Source organism: Prinia subflava, chromosome 1 (genome assembly GCF_021018805.1).
Source record: "Prinia subflava isolate CZ2003 ecotype Zambia chromosome 1, Cam_Psub_1.2, whole genome shotgun sequence".
NCBI lineage: Eukaryota > Metazoa > Chordata > Aves > Passeriformes > Cisticolidae > Prinia > Prinia subflava.
This window is the reverse complement of record NC_086247.1, coordinates 95,766,092-95,781,317: the sequence shown is the minus strand read 5'-3', so window position 1 is coordinate 95,781,317 and position 15,226 is coordinate 95,766,092. Positions and strand designations below refer to the sequence as shown.

At 40.7% G+C, this 15,226-nt stretch overlaps 1 protein-coding gene across 4 annotated transcripts in view; it reads right to left on the bottom strand.

Annotated features, from left to right (window-relative positions):
• TPPP (tubulin polymerization promoting protein) overlaps positions 1–15,226 on the bottom strand; it is a 116,204-nt gene that overhangs the window by 91,064 nt on the left and 9,914 nt on the right. For 2 of the 4 annotated variants that reach the window (XM_063404392.1, XM_063404402.1), the window contains exons 1-2: positions 13,084–13,387; positions 413–640 (exon numbers count right to left, since the gene is read on the bottom strand). In XM_063404392.1, coding sequence (XP_063260462.1) covers positions 413–640; positions 13,084–13,250 — 395 coding nt within the window. In that variant the 5' untranslated portion in view covers positions 13,251–13,387. Of the gene's footprint in view, positions 1–412; positions 641–13,083; positions 13,389–15,226 lie in introns of those variants that run through there. The other 2 variants (XM_063404382.1, XM_063404411.1) reach the window with 2 other exon arrangements.

The window sequence follows — 15,226 nt, the reverse complement described above, 5'->3', positions numbered from 1 at the left end:
ATTGACTTTTGGTACATATCCCACCTTAGCCTCAATCCTCTGAGGCCAAGCTTTGGCAAGATCATGCTGACATCCTGACTTCATTCAGATATCTTTTAGGAAACATTGACAGCACTTACTGCAGTCCAATTTATTGGAATAGTCTGCATTTAACTAGACCACATCATACTCTTTGTATAGCATAACATCTGTGAAACTGAAGCCAATTCAGGCTGATAGCAGGTCAGAAGCTGAAAGCTGTATCTTCAGCCCAAGCAAGGAAATTTTGTAAAGGAACAAGAAAGAAATTGATTTTGTCAAACAGTGTCTCACAACATCAGAAGCAACAGAAGGTAAATTGACATGGTATCTACATGGGGGGTGGAGCATGAGAGGGTCAGAGACAACGAAATTATGGCTAAAATGAACTTACTTGATTTTACTGAAGACAATGTCAACATCTGTGGTTGTCACATTCTTGCCATCTATGATATGGCAGTCCTTACATAGCTTTGACCAGTTCTTCCCATGCATTTCTTTTCCTGTGGCTCTCGTATCACCATGGATGGCAAATTTTCTAAAAGCCTCTTCCAGAGCACTTACTTCTCCTGCCGTAGCTCCCTCATTGGAGTTTGGTCTTGACGATTTGTCAGCCATTGTGCTACAAAGAAAAGGAGGGTAAACTTACTACATTAATTTGTACTAGATTACTTCCTGTCAATCTCCACTCTAGACCCATGTCACAACATATGAAGTCCATATGAAGAACAAATGGTCTATAAAGTTAGCAAGAACTCACTACCTTTCACCATTAAACATCAGTTTCAACAGAGAACTATGTAACTCCCTGCCCATCCAGGAAAAAAATTTTAGTACATTAAGAAAAAAAAAAAAAAAAAAAGGCAGGGCAAGAAACCAGGAACACAGAACTAGTTATACCATCATTACATCAGCCATCAAAAGAACACTTAATATTTGCTCCCCTCTTTTTCTTAAATGGCAATCATCACAGTCACTCTGTTAATTTGAATAGAAGTATGCCCTTTACACTGTAGGCATCACTATATACTTGTATTTATGAAAGAAAAATAAACAGGCCTTTATTTTGTGGACTTTATCTTTAAAATTTTATTTTTAACTGTAAAATTAAGTATATTTGAAATGCAGCAAAAATATTAATGTTAGAACACTTATGTTACATTATGTAAGGGCCAACAAGTACAAGACAAAGTCTCTCTTGCTACCCAGACCATTTATTTCTCAAGTTTATGCCCAAAGAAATGCAGCTGTGGAATTCATTTGGAATGAACATATCCATGATGGAGGCATACTGAGACAAGAACTTTCAAACTACTCCAAGTACATATACGATAGGTTTGCCTTTTAAATGAAACCTTAAACTGAGCTATAGAATACTATTTTCAGGTGTCTTTATATAAACAAACAAACAAACCCTGAAGTGCCAGAAGCAAGTCACAGAAACCTTTGTCTTCTGCCCATGCACTCTTGGCATGGCAGAAATAAGAGGCACAAAAAAGCCTAGGCACTAAAAAACCTAGGCACAAGGTACACTGCCTGCCTGCCCCAGCAGCTGCACACAGACTGTTGCCACAGTCACACTGGTGGTACTGCTACAAAGTTTTAACCCATAAAAAGATGGTTCAGAAATCTGGCAAATGCTAGATAAGGGCTGGAAAGCCCATCATATTTACCTGGTCTTTCTTCTAAAGTCCCAGCTGTATGTGGGATGTCATTTACACATGCAGAGATTAATAGGTATTTCTAGTTTTGGTTTTATTTTCTCATCAGACAGGAAATTCTTTTGGTTTATATACTGTACATCAGTGCAAACGCCTCAGCAAGAGAAAGGGCTCTAAAATTCTACCTCTTCCTATATTGTTTAAACTCTGTCACTTAAACAACTATGACATACCCTTTCCTGCACACTGTAACAGAACTAACCATAGCTATTGCTATGCAGCAGTTATTGTTACGCTTTTTGATTAGAAATAATCTTTTAACTAAAAACATACCAAAAGAACATTTGTCCTTCACACTTGAGCAAACATAGCATGGCCAAAGCACTACTGCCTCTTTTTAAAACACTCACGTAAATGCTTAAGTCCCTTGTTGTATCTTAAGACTGGGATCCTTATGTTTTGTTTACACAGCCAGCACAAGTTTTGGCCGACAAACCAAAATGCTAAATTAAAATTAATATGACAGAAATTTACTAACTATGGCCTGAGAATTGCATGTGCACCTACGAAATAAAAAGAGAAGCACAGAGGGGGAAAAAAGAGTTTGAAAATGTAAAGTTCATTAAAAAGTTTTAAAAGTAACCAATTCCCATTTCTATTTCCTTTGCATTGTGCCTACTGTCCAAAGAGGAATTTTACCTCAAAAAACTTATCTGAAAGCATCCCAGCACTGAAACTCCAAAACAAAAGCATGCACAGTAAATTGCAAGCTACTACAAACATTATAGATGCATACGTTTTTACCAAAATGTGTCTAGATCAAATCTTCTGTTTCATCAGGCTACATTCTTTTGCTACCAAAACAGTAGTGAAAGAATGTAAGAAAAAACCAAAAAATACTATTAACACAATGTATACAAAAGAGTATTTCATTAAAAATCAGATCATGATCATACCTCTATATTCAAGGAAGCTTGACTTCTAAAAGCAGAAGTCTGTTCCATGCTTGTACCATTTCCAATCAACTGGAGCTGGAATACAGAGCCAGAAATTTTCCAAGCTAATACTAACTGGCTAGAGAAAGAGAGTACAGATCAGCACACTAAGTGTGTGTAGGATATTAAAAACCAAAGCTACCCTCATATGCAAGAAATAGGACCAGAGAAGGTGGGAATTTGCCATGGTAAGGTATATACAGTTTGCATCAATTTGTAATTTTATCTCATGGCAAATAAACTTTCCAAGAAATTTTCAGGAATTTGCTCCTTCTTGCTCTTAGCTTTAAGAAGCTATACTCAGAGCGAGTATCTTCAAAAGATACAACAATAGCACAGTTTACAAGCTGTGCCACTCTGTCTCATCTGAAATTGGAAAATATAACTGCATGCCTATATTTTAAAGTATCATCTGAGCAAAATCTTTCCTTAGCCAGTGTCAGTGCCTTGCTGACCAATTTTGCTTAATGCTTTGTTGCCTATGACCATAACTCAACTTTGCACAGCACAGCAGAATTGTGTTTGACTATCTTATACAGTCTTTAATATGATAGCTGTATCAAGGATTGATAGGATTTTTCTTACTGACTTTTACTGAAAAGATTTTTTTTACTTTCAGTAGCTAATAAATTTGAACTTTATAAACTCGTTATAGGAAAAATGCTCAAAGGAATATATTTGGCCTTCAGAAAAATATTTCCAGACTTATTTCTCTCACTCACTCATAAATGAACTTTGTATTGGGGTGTTTTGAGTAGTTATGGATCAGACAGACACACTACAAAAAAGGCTTTAGTTTTGAACGGTGAAACCTGGTATGCAAAACACTCATTTCAAATAAATCCTCACCATCTAAAGCAGAAAGTCAAGGAGAGATTAAAGCCAGGGCTCTGCGGTGGTTGCCAAATATTATAATGGGCACTCCTTGAATCATAATTACAGTTTACTTGTTAAAATCCTATGTAATAGCATGAAATACATTAAAAAGAAGCTACCTGGATTTATGAAAAATATCTAGTCTCAATTTAAACTTTTCTTTCTTAACACTACAAACAACACAGTTTGTAGAGAACTATATTTATTGGTATAATTAGATATATAGACTATAATTAGAAGAGCAAGAACTGCACAACACAGGATATGAAATTAGACTTTGAACAAGGTCAGCTACTTAAACTTTTTTAGTGATTAGAGATATGGAAGGAGATCATGTCATGTTGAAGAAATGATCTCTCAAACAGAAATAAAGAATAACCTATGTGACAAAAAATCAAGATGAAATGCTGTTTTGAGTCTTCCTTACCCTTTTTCCTTTTGGACAAAGGAATCAAAAGGTAGACTCCGCTAGAAGCAAAGATTAGGAGTAATTTGGGGCAGGTACATAGCAAGATGTTAGGTGAAAGATGAAACAAAGTGATTACTCTAGAACACCAAATCTAAAATTCAGTAAAACAAAATTAAGCCACGGTTCAAAACGCATGAGCTGTGTAGATGCCAACTACAACAATTACAGCTAACAAAAGAAATGCCTTTCATCACCATCCAAAAAGTCTAGTATGTACACAATTACACCATACCAATTTCAAGAGCCAGCAGAAAGACTGAAAATGGGACTAGCCACTAATACAATCCTCTCAGCTGTCAATTTCTAGAGCTGTGTGAATACCCAAAGCCTCAGTACTGACCAACTGCAAACTGAAGGATTTCTATTAATTTAAACTCTTTCACTTATCCACACCCTCTCCAGGTGTCAAAAAGAGGAATTGCAGGAATTCTCGTATAGCATTGATTTAGATTTGTGGGACTTGCTCTTAGAAGTAATCCATCTCTCAACAGCAAGGAAGACACTAAATCCCAGAGTATTTTTTCTAACAATTTCAGAAGCTGATGCAACTCTTTCAATATACATGTATCCTACCAGGTCAGAATTCACCACAGCACCTTCCCTGCCCTGTTCCTGACAACTAATTCATGGCTTATTTGCTCATCAGAAAGCTTAGTACTTGTAACACAAGTTATCATCGCCGCCAAGCCACAGATAGGGAAACCAAAGGACAGGGATGAAGAAACATGTCTGTTTTGCTGTCAGTATTCAGAACATCATGAGGACCCCAGGACCCATATTCTACACTAATTATTAAAGCCAGATACATGAGTGTTATGACTACTCTAAAAACTAACAGTCTCTGACTTAATAAAGGAAATAAAGATACATTCTCAGTAGCTGCAAATCTATTAAACCCCTTTAGGATCTTCACATCAAAAAAAGTTTGAAAAACAAACAAACAAACACACACAAAAAAACCCCTCAAAAAAACCCCACCCAAACATATATATATGCATATCAGCAGGATACAAAAATCTGAATGCCTTTTTTTTTTGGCTACGTACTTTTTCATGTACTTTCATGTACTTTTTCATCTGCTTTGTCTAGCTAACCTCTAAGAACTTTCATTTGCAGCAAGTTTAAAACAGTGTTAAAACACAGTTTTAATGGAAGTCATCTCACAACATCAACTGCCATGGAAATGAATATGAGTGTAACTAAGACAGAATAGCAGACTAGAACACTACAGCATTATTACAGCCTCAGATACATTTATGTTAATGGAAAAGGCAGTGTATTTTAAAACTGTTCATTCTTTAGAATACTTATCAACCAAGAATTTGCTAAAATGAGGTCATATATCTAGTATGAATTAAGGAAAACTTCCAATTCACACTTTTTAACAGCAGAATCATTCAAAAACCAAGCAGGCCTCTGGCTGCTGAGATTGATGAATTTGCAGAATTCAACAGCACAATGGCACAGCTGCAATGCAATAATGGTACTACTAGTGTCTCCTCTTTCCTGTAACACTCACCTTTGCACAGGCCAGCCTTATTCCTCAGATGTAATACCAACCTCCAGTGCAACTGCCAACATGACAACACAAGACCCCAAAGCTATGTTTTACACTGAGCATCAAGGCCATCATCTAGCTAACATCCAAAGTATGCAGTGTAAATTCCTCAGACTCCTACAAACTAAAATGCACTATCTGTTCAGGGTGTCAGTCTTAGCCCTGATACCTCCCTAATTTCTTAACCCTTTCTACCATACGTCCCAAGCAACTAGTTTCATATGTTCAGTGTTACCTGCTTTTACCTTCCATTCTCCTCCTCAGTCTTCCTACCCACCAGGTGTTGGTAAGCATGCAGGTGCTTAGGACACAATTTTTATCAAAATCTGTTACTGTACTGTTGGATAAACTTATCTAATGCACTACAAATAGTTGCCATCCAAAATTTCTTAAGACCTTCTAGCCAATTCAAGTAAAAAAGAAAGCAACTTTTCAATGAGCACAGAAGGTATTATTTTTATGAGTTAATTGAATTCATAATGAATTGTGGAACTGTGCAAGGCATTGGAATTTGTCTGACTGCATCTGGTTTCTTTTAGTACTTGATCCATCTTCCCCTTGTTATAAAGACTTCACAAAATTGCAATGAAAGGGAACTCTCATTTTTTTTCTCTCTGTAATTATTTATGCCAAATAAAAACGGCAGAGATAAAGTACAGGAGATGGAATTTTTTTCCCATATTTTTGCATAAACATTCAAGCTTAGGGAAGGATAAACAGATGGAGAAATACAACATCCTCCTAATAAAAAAGCAATGCTTTAGACTGCTCTTAAAGTTTCCCTTAAGTTTCCTTCACAGTTACCTGTAAGAACCAGAGTTAAGGCATTTCTTTTCAGAGATCTGCTCTGGTTATATTTGTCCACATGTGATGCTGAAGTGAATAAGAGCCATCCATTCTCCCTAGCATACAACACAGAAGGCAAATGAGCAAAGACCACTGCAAAACAAGTAAAGCTAACTCTATCTACCTAAGTTAAACCCATCCTTACCTAAAGAAAATTAAATCCTTTTGCAGGCTTTATGAGGAACTGTGTGGTTGAACCTCGAGTTCTCCTAACAATATATATGTGAATTTAGCACTATGAACAAGGACAAGGCTGGCCAGATCATGCAGATACATTTAGACCTTCAGCAGGACACACACAGAGTAACAGAAAAGGTACCTACTTAACCTGTCCAATGTTTCTCTTCAGCAAAACAGTATTTCAGACTGTGAACATATGCCATCACATATGCCATTAAAGGATCTAACTTAGAAAAGACATTATCAAGCACAGAGATTACTTTGCTGACAAATTGTTGTTATTGCTGTACTTCTAAAAACTATTTCTATTCAGCTAGTTACTTCTACAATGTCACTTGAGATACAAAACTAAGCTTAGTTCTTAGTAAATTACACTCTTCCATTTCAAAGAACCACTTGATACACATCACCTCTATATAAATAAAGCACTTGTACACAGACACACAAACCTTTATCAGTAATAGGTTTTGTGTAACTTATTTCTTTTAAAAAACATGTTCACCTGACAACACTTAAAAGTACACAAAAATTCTCCATCTAGCTAACTCTTAACTACCTCTATAATATCCTGTAATACCACTGTGTCCCTTACACAAGGTTTTAACTATGAAGGTAAAAGCATAAATAAAGCATCCACAACATAAATATGTACTGGTGAACCCTTATTTTCATTATGCTACTACTCCATTTTTATTATGCCACTACTCCATTTGAGAGTTCCAGAGTTCCACTTTCTAAATACTCATCCTAAGCTCTGCCGGGCTGCTGTCATTGGTAGATGAATAATCTGGACACAAACATTCTGCAATTTCATACACAGGCAAGGATATAAGCCAGTGTCTAGAATCGTCTTCACAGGAGAAAGTGAATATGACACCAACTAAAGCACAACAAAAGAGGAGACTCAACTGTTTAGATGAGGTATTTTTTCATGGTATATCAAAAAAGGACTTGGAATCCCAGATCTGAAAAGAGTGGAAGACAACAGCTGCTTGCCACAGTAGTTAGTCACACAATTAATTTACAGCTCCAAATAACATGCTGGGCCTGTCATCACTTTAGAATTAGCTGAGTACAGGTTCCACTGCAATTGTAGAGCTCGCTTAGCCTCATTTCTTCATACACCATAACATTGTATCCTCCTACCCACCCCACACAGAGCAGACTCCACCTGGAACTTCCACAGAACCCTTTCAAAATATTTCTGGAAAAGCCACAAGTAATGAAGATCTACTCCATGAAAGTGGATCAAAGATTGTACAGGAAGATCACTTCAAACTCCAGTAAGACGGGGGAATTAAAGTACCACCCATAAGTAAAAGTATCTAGAGAATCAACTATTGACAGGGACAGAATTAGATGTAAGAAAAACTGAGCTAACAGAGACTTGAAAGCACTGTAAGGTTTAGTAGTTACAAAGTACCACCTCTGATCAAAGAAGGAAGATGATATAAGAGATGCAAAATCAGGAGACAAGAGGTTTTACCATAAGATGCTTTACAAATTACATTGGTGGAATTCTTGAGAGATCCAAATACCTCTGTAGAGAAACTGAATCACCTACTAAATGGCTCTTTACTGCCAAAGATATCAAAAACCTCAACAGCTGAAAATTCAGGCTATGCCATTGCAAACTAGAAATATGACTTCCTTATAAAGAGACAATCAACCATGCTGGGTACTAAAGGTAACTTCCAATAGCTGCAAATACTTCATATCCTCATGTCTGCACATTAGACTACAGAATTCTTCTTTGCTACAGAAGATATATTTAGTCAAGTATCTCTGAAAGACAGAGGTAGGTTATTGCTCTTGGATAACTAACTCAATATAACTGATATATGAATCAGGTTAGACTGTCTAAAGAGCCTTTATGTTCTTAAAAATCTACTTTTCACTACTTCACTTTTATCTGAATCCATGAAAATAAACTAACGTTTAAGTACAGATTTTTTGCAGTCACCCACAGCTTGGTCCAAAATAAGACGAGAAATACTTCCTTTGCTAAATCAATAAGTTCTTTCACATCTGTAAGCACTTCCAAGATGAAATATTTGGGTACTACTCCTTCCAATACTCAAATCAGAAGAGACAGGGCAAACCAGGTTTGTTTTAAAATTAAAAATAGACAGTGTCATATAACGAAAAAAGAAATTTGTGAGCAGGACCTTTTAGTATTTTCACTACTACTGCAAGAATTTTCTTAGTATTGATCCAATAAAACACCATTTAAGAATTTGAACTAGGACTGCAACCCTCAGAGATTCAAGCAAAAACTGTTATCTTGTTGATTTTTTTCTTATTTCAAGTTTCTCTGTGCCCATTTTGTCAAATGCTCCCCATATATGAACACTTACACAGAAGCATATTCCAGAGTTTACCCAAACTGAGCAAAAATTAACTTCATATGATTATTTAAAACAGTAACACTGCAGATTTATCTTTTCATCAGCCACATAATGCACTGAACTTTTGATCTGCAAACTCTTGGTTGCCACCTCTTCGGTTTCTATTAAGGACAAGGTAAACTCGTACCACAAACCCAGAACACTCCAAGGCAGGAGAAGGGTTAGGAGGAAAGAGGGAACCTTAAGACAACTAGCAAGAGTAAGAGCCTAAGCTTCTCCACAGCTGCCTCAGAGTCCTGACAGAGTTAAGAATCTCTCTTAACAGCAGCAAAGTGAGTTGCCCACCCACCACGTATAACAAACTAACAGTAAAGAAAAACTTCCCATCTGTTTTAATGGACATACCCCTGTGAGCCAAGAGAACTGAGTAGCACAGAATCAGTCTGTTCTGCTCTGTCAGCACTTGAGATAAACACCCACTCAGGAAGAGTGTCCTGAAACCTGAGCAGGATATGCATACTTGTCCTGTAACACATGTACAGTCCCTGGGTATTAAAGACTATTTTTATATAGGGGTATTTTCAATGTACAGTTCTTTTCATCACTATTCCAAAGTATCCCAATAACCACTCTACAATGAAATGGGAAATTCTTGCAGTACTTCTATGTATGGGCAATTTGGGATGGGCAGAGTGATGCATTCACTCAGAAATGTCTTTTAGCTGAAGGTGTAGCTATTATTATGTTGTTTTTTTTTTTGGGGGGGGGGGTAGGCACATGAGGGGGATGAGATGAAGAAAGAACTAGAACAGCTTATAGAAAACACTGAGGAAAGGGCATGAAATACAGGAAAAACCATTTTGTCCTGTACAGCTAACTGTAATCCAGAAACATATAAAAGCATTCAAAACAGCATTTTATTTTGGATTTGGGATATGAAAGGTTAAGTTGTGATAGGGTCTCTAAAAATATAAAGAAGTGGCTCATCACTAAAGGAATTTGAAATGAAAACTCCTTTTCAAAATTTTAAATATAACCTTAAATATAAAACACTGTAAAAATCAAGCAGTCTGAAGAGAAATTTTTCCATATTGGGTTGATGTAGATTTTTTACCTTAATTTTCAGCATTCAGTCAAGTTAGATACTTTTCAAAATCCCCCAAACCCAAGCCATTCACATGTCGCAAGGATAACCCTCAGAGAACAATGGAAGTCTTACATTAAGTTCTACAATTCCCTTTGCCCTTACACGAGAATGAGAAAGTACACAGCTGGATAATGTACACACATACCAATGTATCCTTCTTAACATCAGATTGATTTCTCTTTCTGTTGCACCACTCATAGTTCTTTGTTCTTTATTTTGGATCATGATATTTAGGGGGCCATGTCCCAGTTTTTGTTCCATTATACTGGACATGACACATTAGTTAAGGTCCCTGACCACAGCTTCCAGACACTATGGCAATGCAAACAGTAAGCAAAATATTTCCTTTCAACTAACTGGCAGAGACTTCTTGAAACACTTATGCCCACAATAGTCATGCCAGTACAGCAGAGAAACAGTAGGTGTGGAAATTATATACTTGCATTTAATTTCAGCTAGGCACAGCATAAAAATGTCTCTCAGGGAGAGAGAAAACCAAATTTTGTTGCTTGCTGAAGAGAATCCGTTCCATTTATGCAAGCCTACAAGCAGTATGCATTCACAAATAAAAAGGACATGACACCACTGAGTGACAGACTATGCCAAAGAATGGCTGTTCCTGCTGTAATATATGAAATATATATAATAATATATAAACATAGAGAGATGCTTGTGAGTATGGTCACATCCTCACACTAGAGACTTATATAATCAAAGCGTGTAAAGCAAGAAAAATATCTGATATTTTAATCTGTATTTTAGCTTATCAGAGAGCAAGTTATCAAGGTTAAACATTGTATGGCTTATTCTCTGAAGCACTTTGAGATATACTGAGTACAATTAATTGCTTCTAACTATAATGACAATATAATTAACATAAATTGACGTAACTGACTGTCTCACTCCTTGAAAGAGCTTTATTTTTTCAAATTAAGCTCAAGATACAAGAAGCAAAAATATCACACAGCTGTCTCCAGAAAGTTACTGGAATGAATATATCTACTATAAAAATTACATTAAAAGACATTATTTTTCACCACAGTCAAGCCACAGATTAAATATGACACAGAAACAACTACTTTCTGGATGTATATTCCCATTTATAAATATCTTTTCTTAGATTTACAAGGGTCAAGTGCAGGCACTGCAGGAGATTCCTATGTGAATTTTATCTGCTATTTGATCCTTGCATGGCATGCTAAGCACTACACTGTACTATAATTTAATACTGGACATACACTTCAGCAGTTACAAATAATGGACTATTTAAAAGCATCTAACTGTGACCCAGAAACGTATAAAGACATTCAAAACAGCATTTTATTTTGGATTTAGGAGATGAAAGGTTGAGTTGTGATAGGGTCTCTAAAAATATAAAGAAGTGGCTCATCACTAAAGGATTTAAAAAATGGCCATTGCCATTTTAAAAATAAGCTGTATAGGTTTGATAAGCAGTGATGCTATTTTAAGCCTAAGATTATGAAAGTGTACAGGTATCTCTTTGGTTTTTCCCAAAGTTTTCACAGCACTAGAGGAAAAAAAAACCCCAAACCTCAATGTTTTATTATGCTAATCCTTTCCAACCCATCTAAAGCATGTTATTTAACGATGCAAACGGAGCAAACAGTCAGACAGCACAGTAAAAGACAGTCTCACATCATGTGTTTCATTTCAGGCTGGGGCTTCGATTTGCTCCTCCTCTTCTTTTCAAATTAACATGAGGAGTTATGCAACCCTCTGTAAAATCCGAAAAAATTCGTCCCCTCCCAAACCTGCCCATGTAGAGCCTGCAAACCATGAAGAGGGAAACTGGTTGTCAGCAGTATCTCCTACATGATTCGAAGCTGTCAGCGTTTAAGATGCTATTCACATGTGCGTTCAGCACATTGCAGCATACACCAGACTTCGCCGTAGAATAACTTCACCTATGTACAAGAGCTTTTACCCAGGACTGGAGAAATAATTGCAACCGCTGGTGATCTGGCGGAGGAGGGGTTGTATTTATTTTCAAACGAGCTAGCCAGGGTTACAGATTCATTCACAGGATTCTGTCTCATCCTTGTTTTCCACCCCGGAGTACATGGCTGTATAACTACAGGTATCACCCCGCAGGCGGAGGGTATCACCCCACACCTGATGCTGGTTTTGTGGAGGACGCTATACAGCAGCGGCTCTCGAAGACGAAGCCCCTCCAGCTACCGCTTGGGGATTTCAAGAAAAAAAAAAATAAATAAAATCCGGCAAATAGCGTCTCCGCATCGGTCTCCATAAAAGGGGACCGCTGCCTCTACACGAGCGCATGAAGCAGCAGCAGCAGCTGGGGCGGCAGACGCTTTTTTGTTGACTGCGGAGCATTTGGTGTGTGCGCGCAAGGTGGCTCCTTCCCGACTCCTCCGGGAGCCGCCCGCGGGCGCAGCGCGGGGCTAGCCAGCCGCCCGCAGCCAGCCTCCAGCATCGCCCAGCTACGGACCTGCTGCCGCCGGGAGCCGGGAAGCCGCCTGGGTCCCACGCTGGCTAATGCCACGCGTCCCTCCTCGATGGCAATCGGGAGATGCGGCTGCTGAGCCATGCCTACAGCAGGCAAAGTCACGCAGCTTCGCGCCGAGCCCCGTTCCCCGCCGGTCGCTTGTCCCCGATTCCCGGAGGAGAGCCCAGAACGTCGGGGGACAGCATGGAGACAAACCCCAAGGAGGGACGCGGGGGCGCCACCCGCAGCCCCCCTCGGGCGTTACATAACGACGGCAGCGGCCGCGCCGGGCTGGGTTCGGGCGCCCCTCCAGCGGGGGCTGGCACCGGGAGGGGGCACCGGAGCCACCAGACCGCCGGCAGCGCCCCCTCCCCTCGCGCCTTCGGCAGCCGAGCGGCGATCGATTAGCGGCGCGATGGGAAGGAGGGAGCGGGTATGGCACACGACACACACCCCACCCACCCCCGGCGGAGCGGTGCTATCCCGGCCCGGCTCGGGAGCGGCGTCCGCACACTCACCCCGGCTGTGGAAGGCGGCAGGTCTGGCGAGGCTGGCCGGGCTCCGTCCGGGGCGCGCGGGAGCAGCCGCGGGTGTTGTCAGCAACCGCAGCCGTTGCAGCGGCTCCGCCCACCCCGCACGGCCACTGGCGGGCGCGCGGCACCGCCCGCCCGCCGCTAGCGCCCATAGGCGGCACGCGCCGTCCGGCCAGGGCCGCGCCCCGCCCCCGCGCCCGCTGAGGGGCCGCGCGGCCACCGCTGCCTTACATGGCGCGGTGGTGGGGCTGCGCTCCGGCCGGCTCCGTTTCCCCCGTTATCGCCGTTTCTCCCGTTGTCCCGATTTGCCCCGCAGCCCGGAGCGCGGCGGCAGGTGCGCGGCGGCAGGTGGAGCCTCGCCCTGCTCGCGCATCCTGTGCCTCCCCCTTCCGACACACCGAGGGGTACCAGTGTCCTCTGTGTCGTGCCGCGCTCTGGCAGGTTTGGGTCTGGATGGCCGCTCGGCTGTACTTGAAGCTGGGATCGTCGACGTAAATGTGGAAGACTGGGCTGTGTGGTGCAGCGGGCATTCAGTAAAAGCCCCACCTTCCCTTAGCTTGCCTCTCGTCCAGGAGCAGCTTGAGGCCGCACAGTGGAGAAGCGCAGTCACAAACCTACTCTAGAGCAATCCCATCCAAAATCCTAGAGTGCAGACACTCTAGGTCCAGGTCTAGAGTCCAGGAGTCAGCAGGAATCTAGTCAGCTTTATGCACCCTCATTTGTGAATTTATAACCAGAGTCAATGACCCCTCAGAGCTTGGTGGACTGTAACTTCATTGTTGCTGTGCTAGAATGAAATTAAAGCAATCTACCTGCAGTTGGGAGGGAGGAGAGTGAAATGCTAATGTGCAATGGATTCTCAGTATTGAAATGCAAGGGATATATGTGGCTATTTTTAGATTGGTTATATACCTATAATTGCCCAAGATACACAATAGTTTACAAACTATTATAAAATTAGCTTATAAATTTTGATTTCGGTAATTTAAGGCAATTATTGAAATTACCCAGAATGTCATAAAGGGACTTTAAAGGAACCTTCATGTTAGGATTGAGTTTGGCTGTGGTATGAGTGAAGGTTTTGTGGTAGTGCAGGGCAAATGAAGTTGTGATCTCTCACAACTTGCTCTTTTGCTCTTAAGCAAAATCAATGTCATCTGCAAACATCTCCAAGTCCTTCTCCCCAGGGCTCAAAACGCCTTCATCTTCCAGCCTGTGTTATTACTCAGTAGTGAAACTAAGCACGTTTTTGGTAGGCACAGAAATACAAACCCAATCCTGCAATACATATGTGCGTATGCACATGGACAGATCAATACAGCCAGAAACACTCGGCACTCACACAAGCAAGAACAGCACCAATGGCCTCATCTTGTTGCCCTTTGGCTAATCAGGATGAAAGTGTACCATTAGGAAATCTATGCATATGTATAATGCGAATTCCTCCAGTCACTCACCTTAGTCCACCTGTGGATCCACAATGTGCCCCACTGCTGTACCCTGGACATATGAGCTCCTAAGACTTGCAATCCCACTCATCAACCACAGACACACACCATGATCTGCAGTACCTGGATCTCCAGTCTTCTCAGCTGCTGTACCCTTCACAGATGAACCCCTCTGCAAGGGCTCATACAGACCTCCTCTTTCACATGCACCAGGGTTCTTTCAGTAGCTGGGCTTAGACACGCAGTCTGTCCAGTAACTGGCTGTAGATCCCGGGTCACCCATTTACTGGCATCTGGACATACTATTCCCCAGATCCCACCGTCCCACTCTAGCTGCTGGTACAGATTTCCTGCCTCACAGCAGCACATAAACATGCACACTGTAGATCTCTCCTGAGCAAATACTACCCAATATCTTAGATAGGCCCTCCTTCCAGCCTGGATCTCTGTTGTCCCCAGCTTCCTCCCACACAGGTACACACACACACAGAGACACATGCAGTCTCTCAGCTGACCTTCAGATTTTATATCCTCTCCATCAATTGGCATAGACTTCTTGGCCCCTTTGGAAGTCACCTTCTCTAATTGTCTTACTACCTTACTTCCCGAGAAGGGGACATACTTCCTTCCCAAGCCTCTTAATCTCTTGTCTGCCTAGTTTGGTTTGATATTTGCACTCT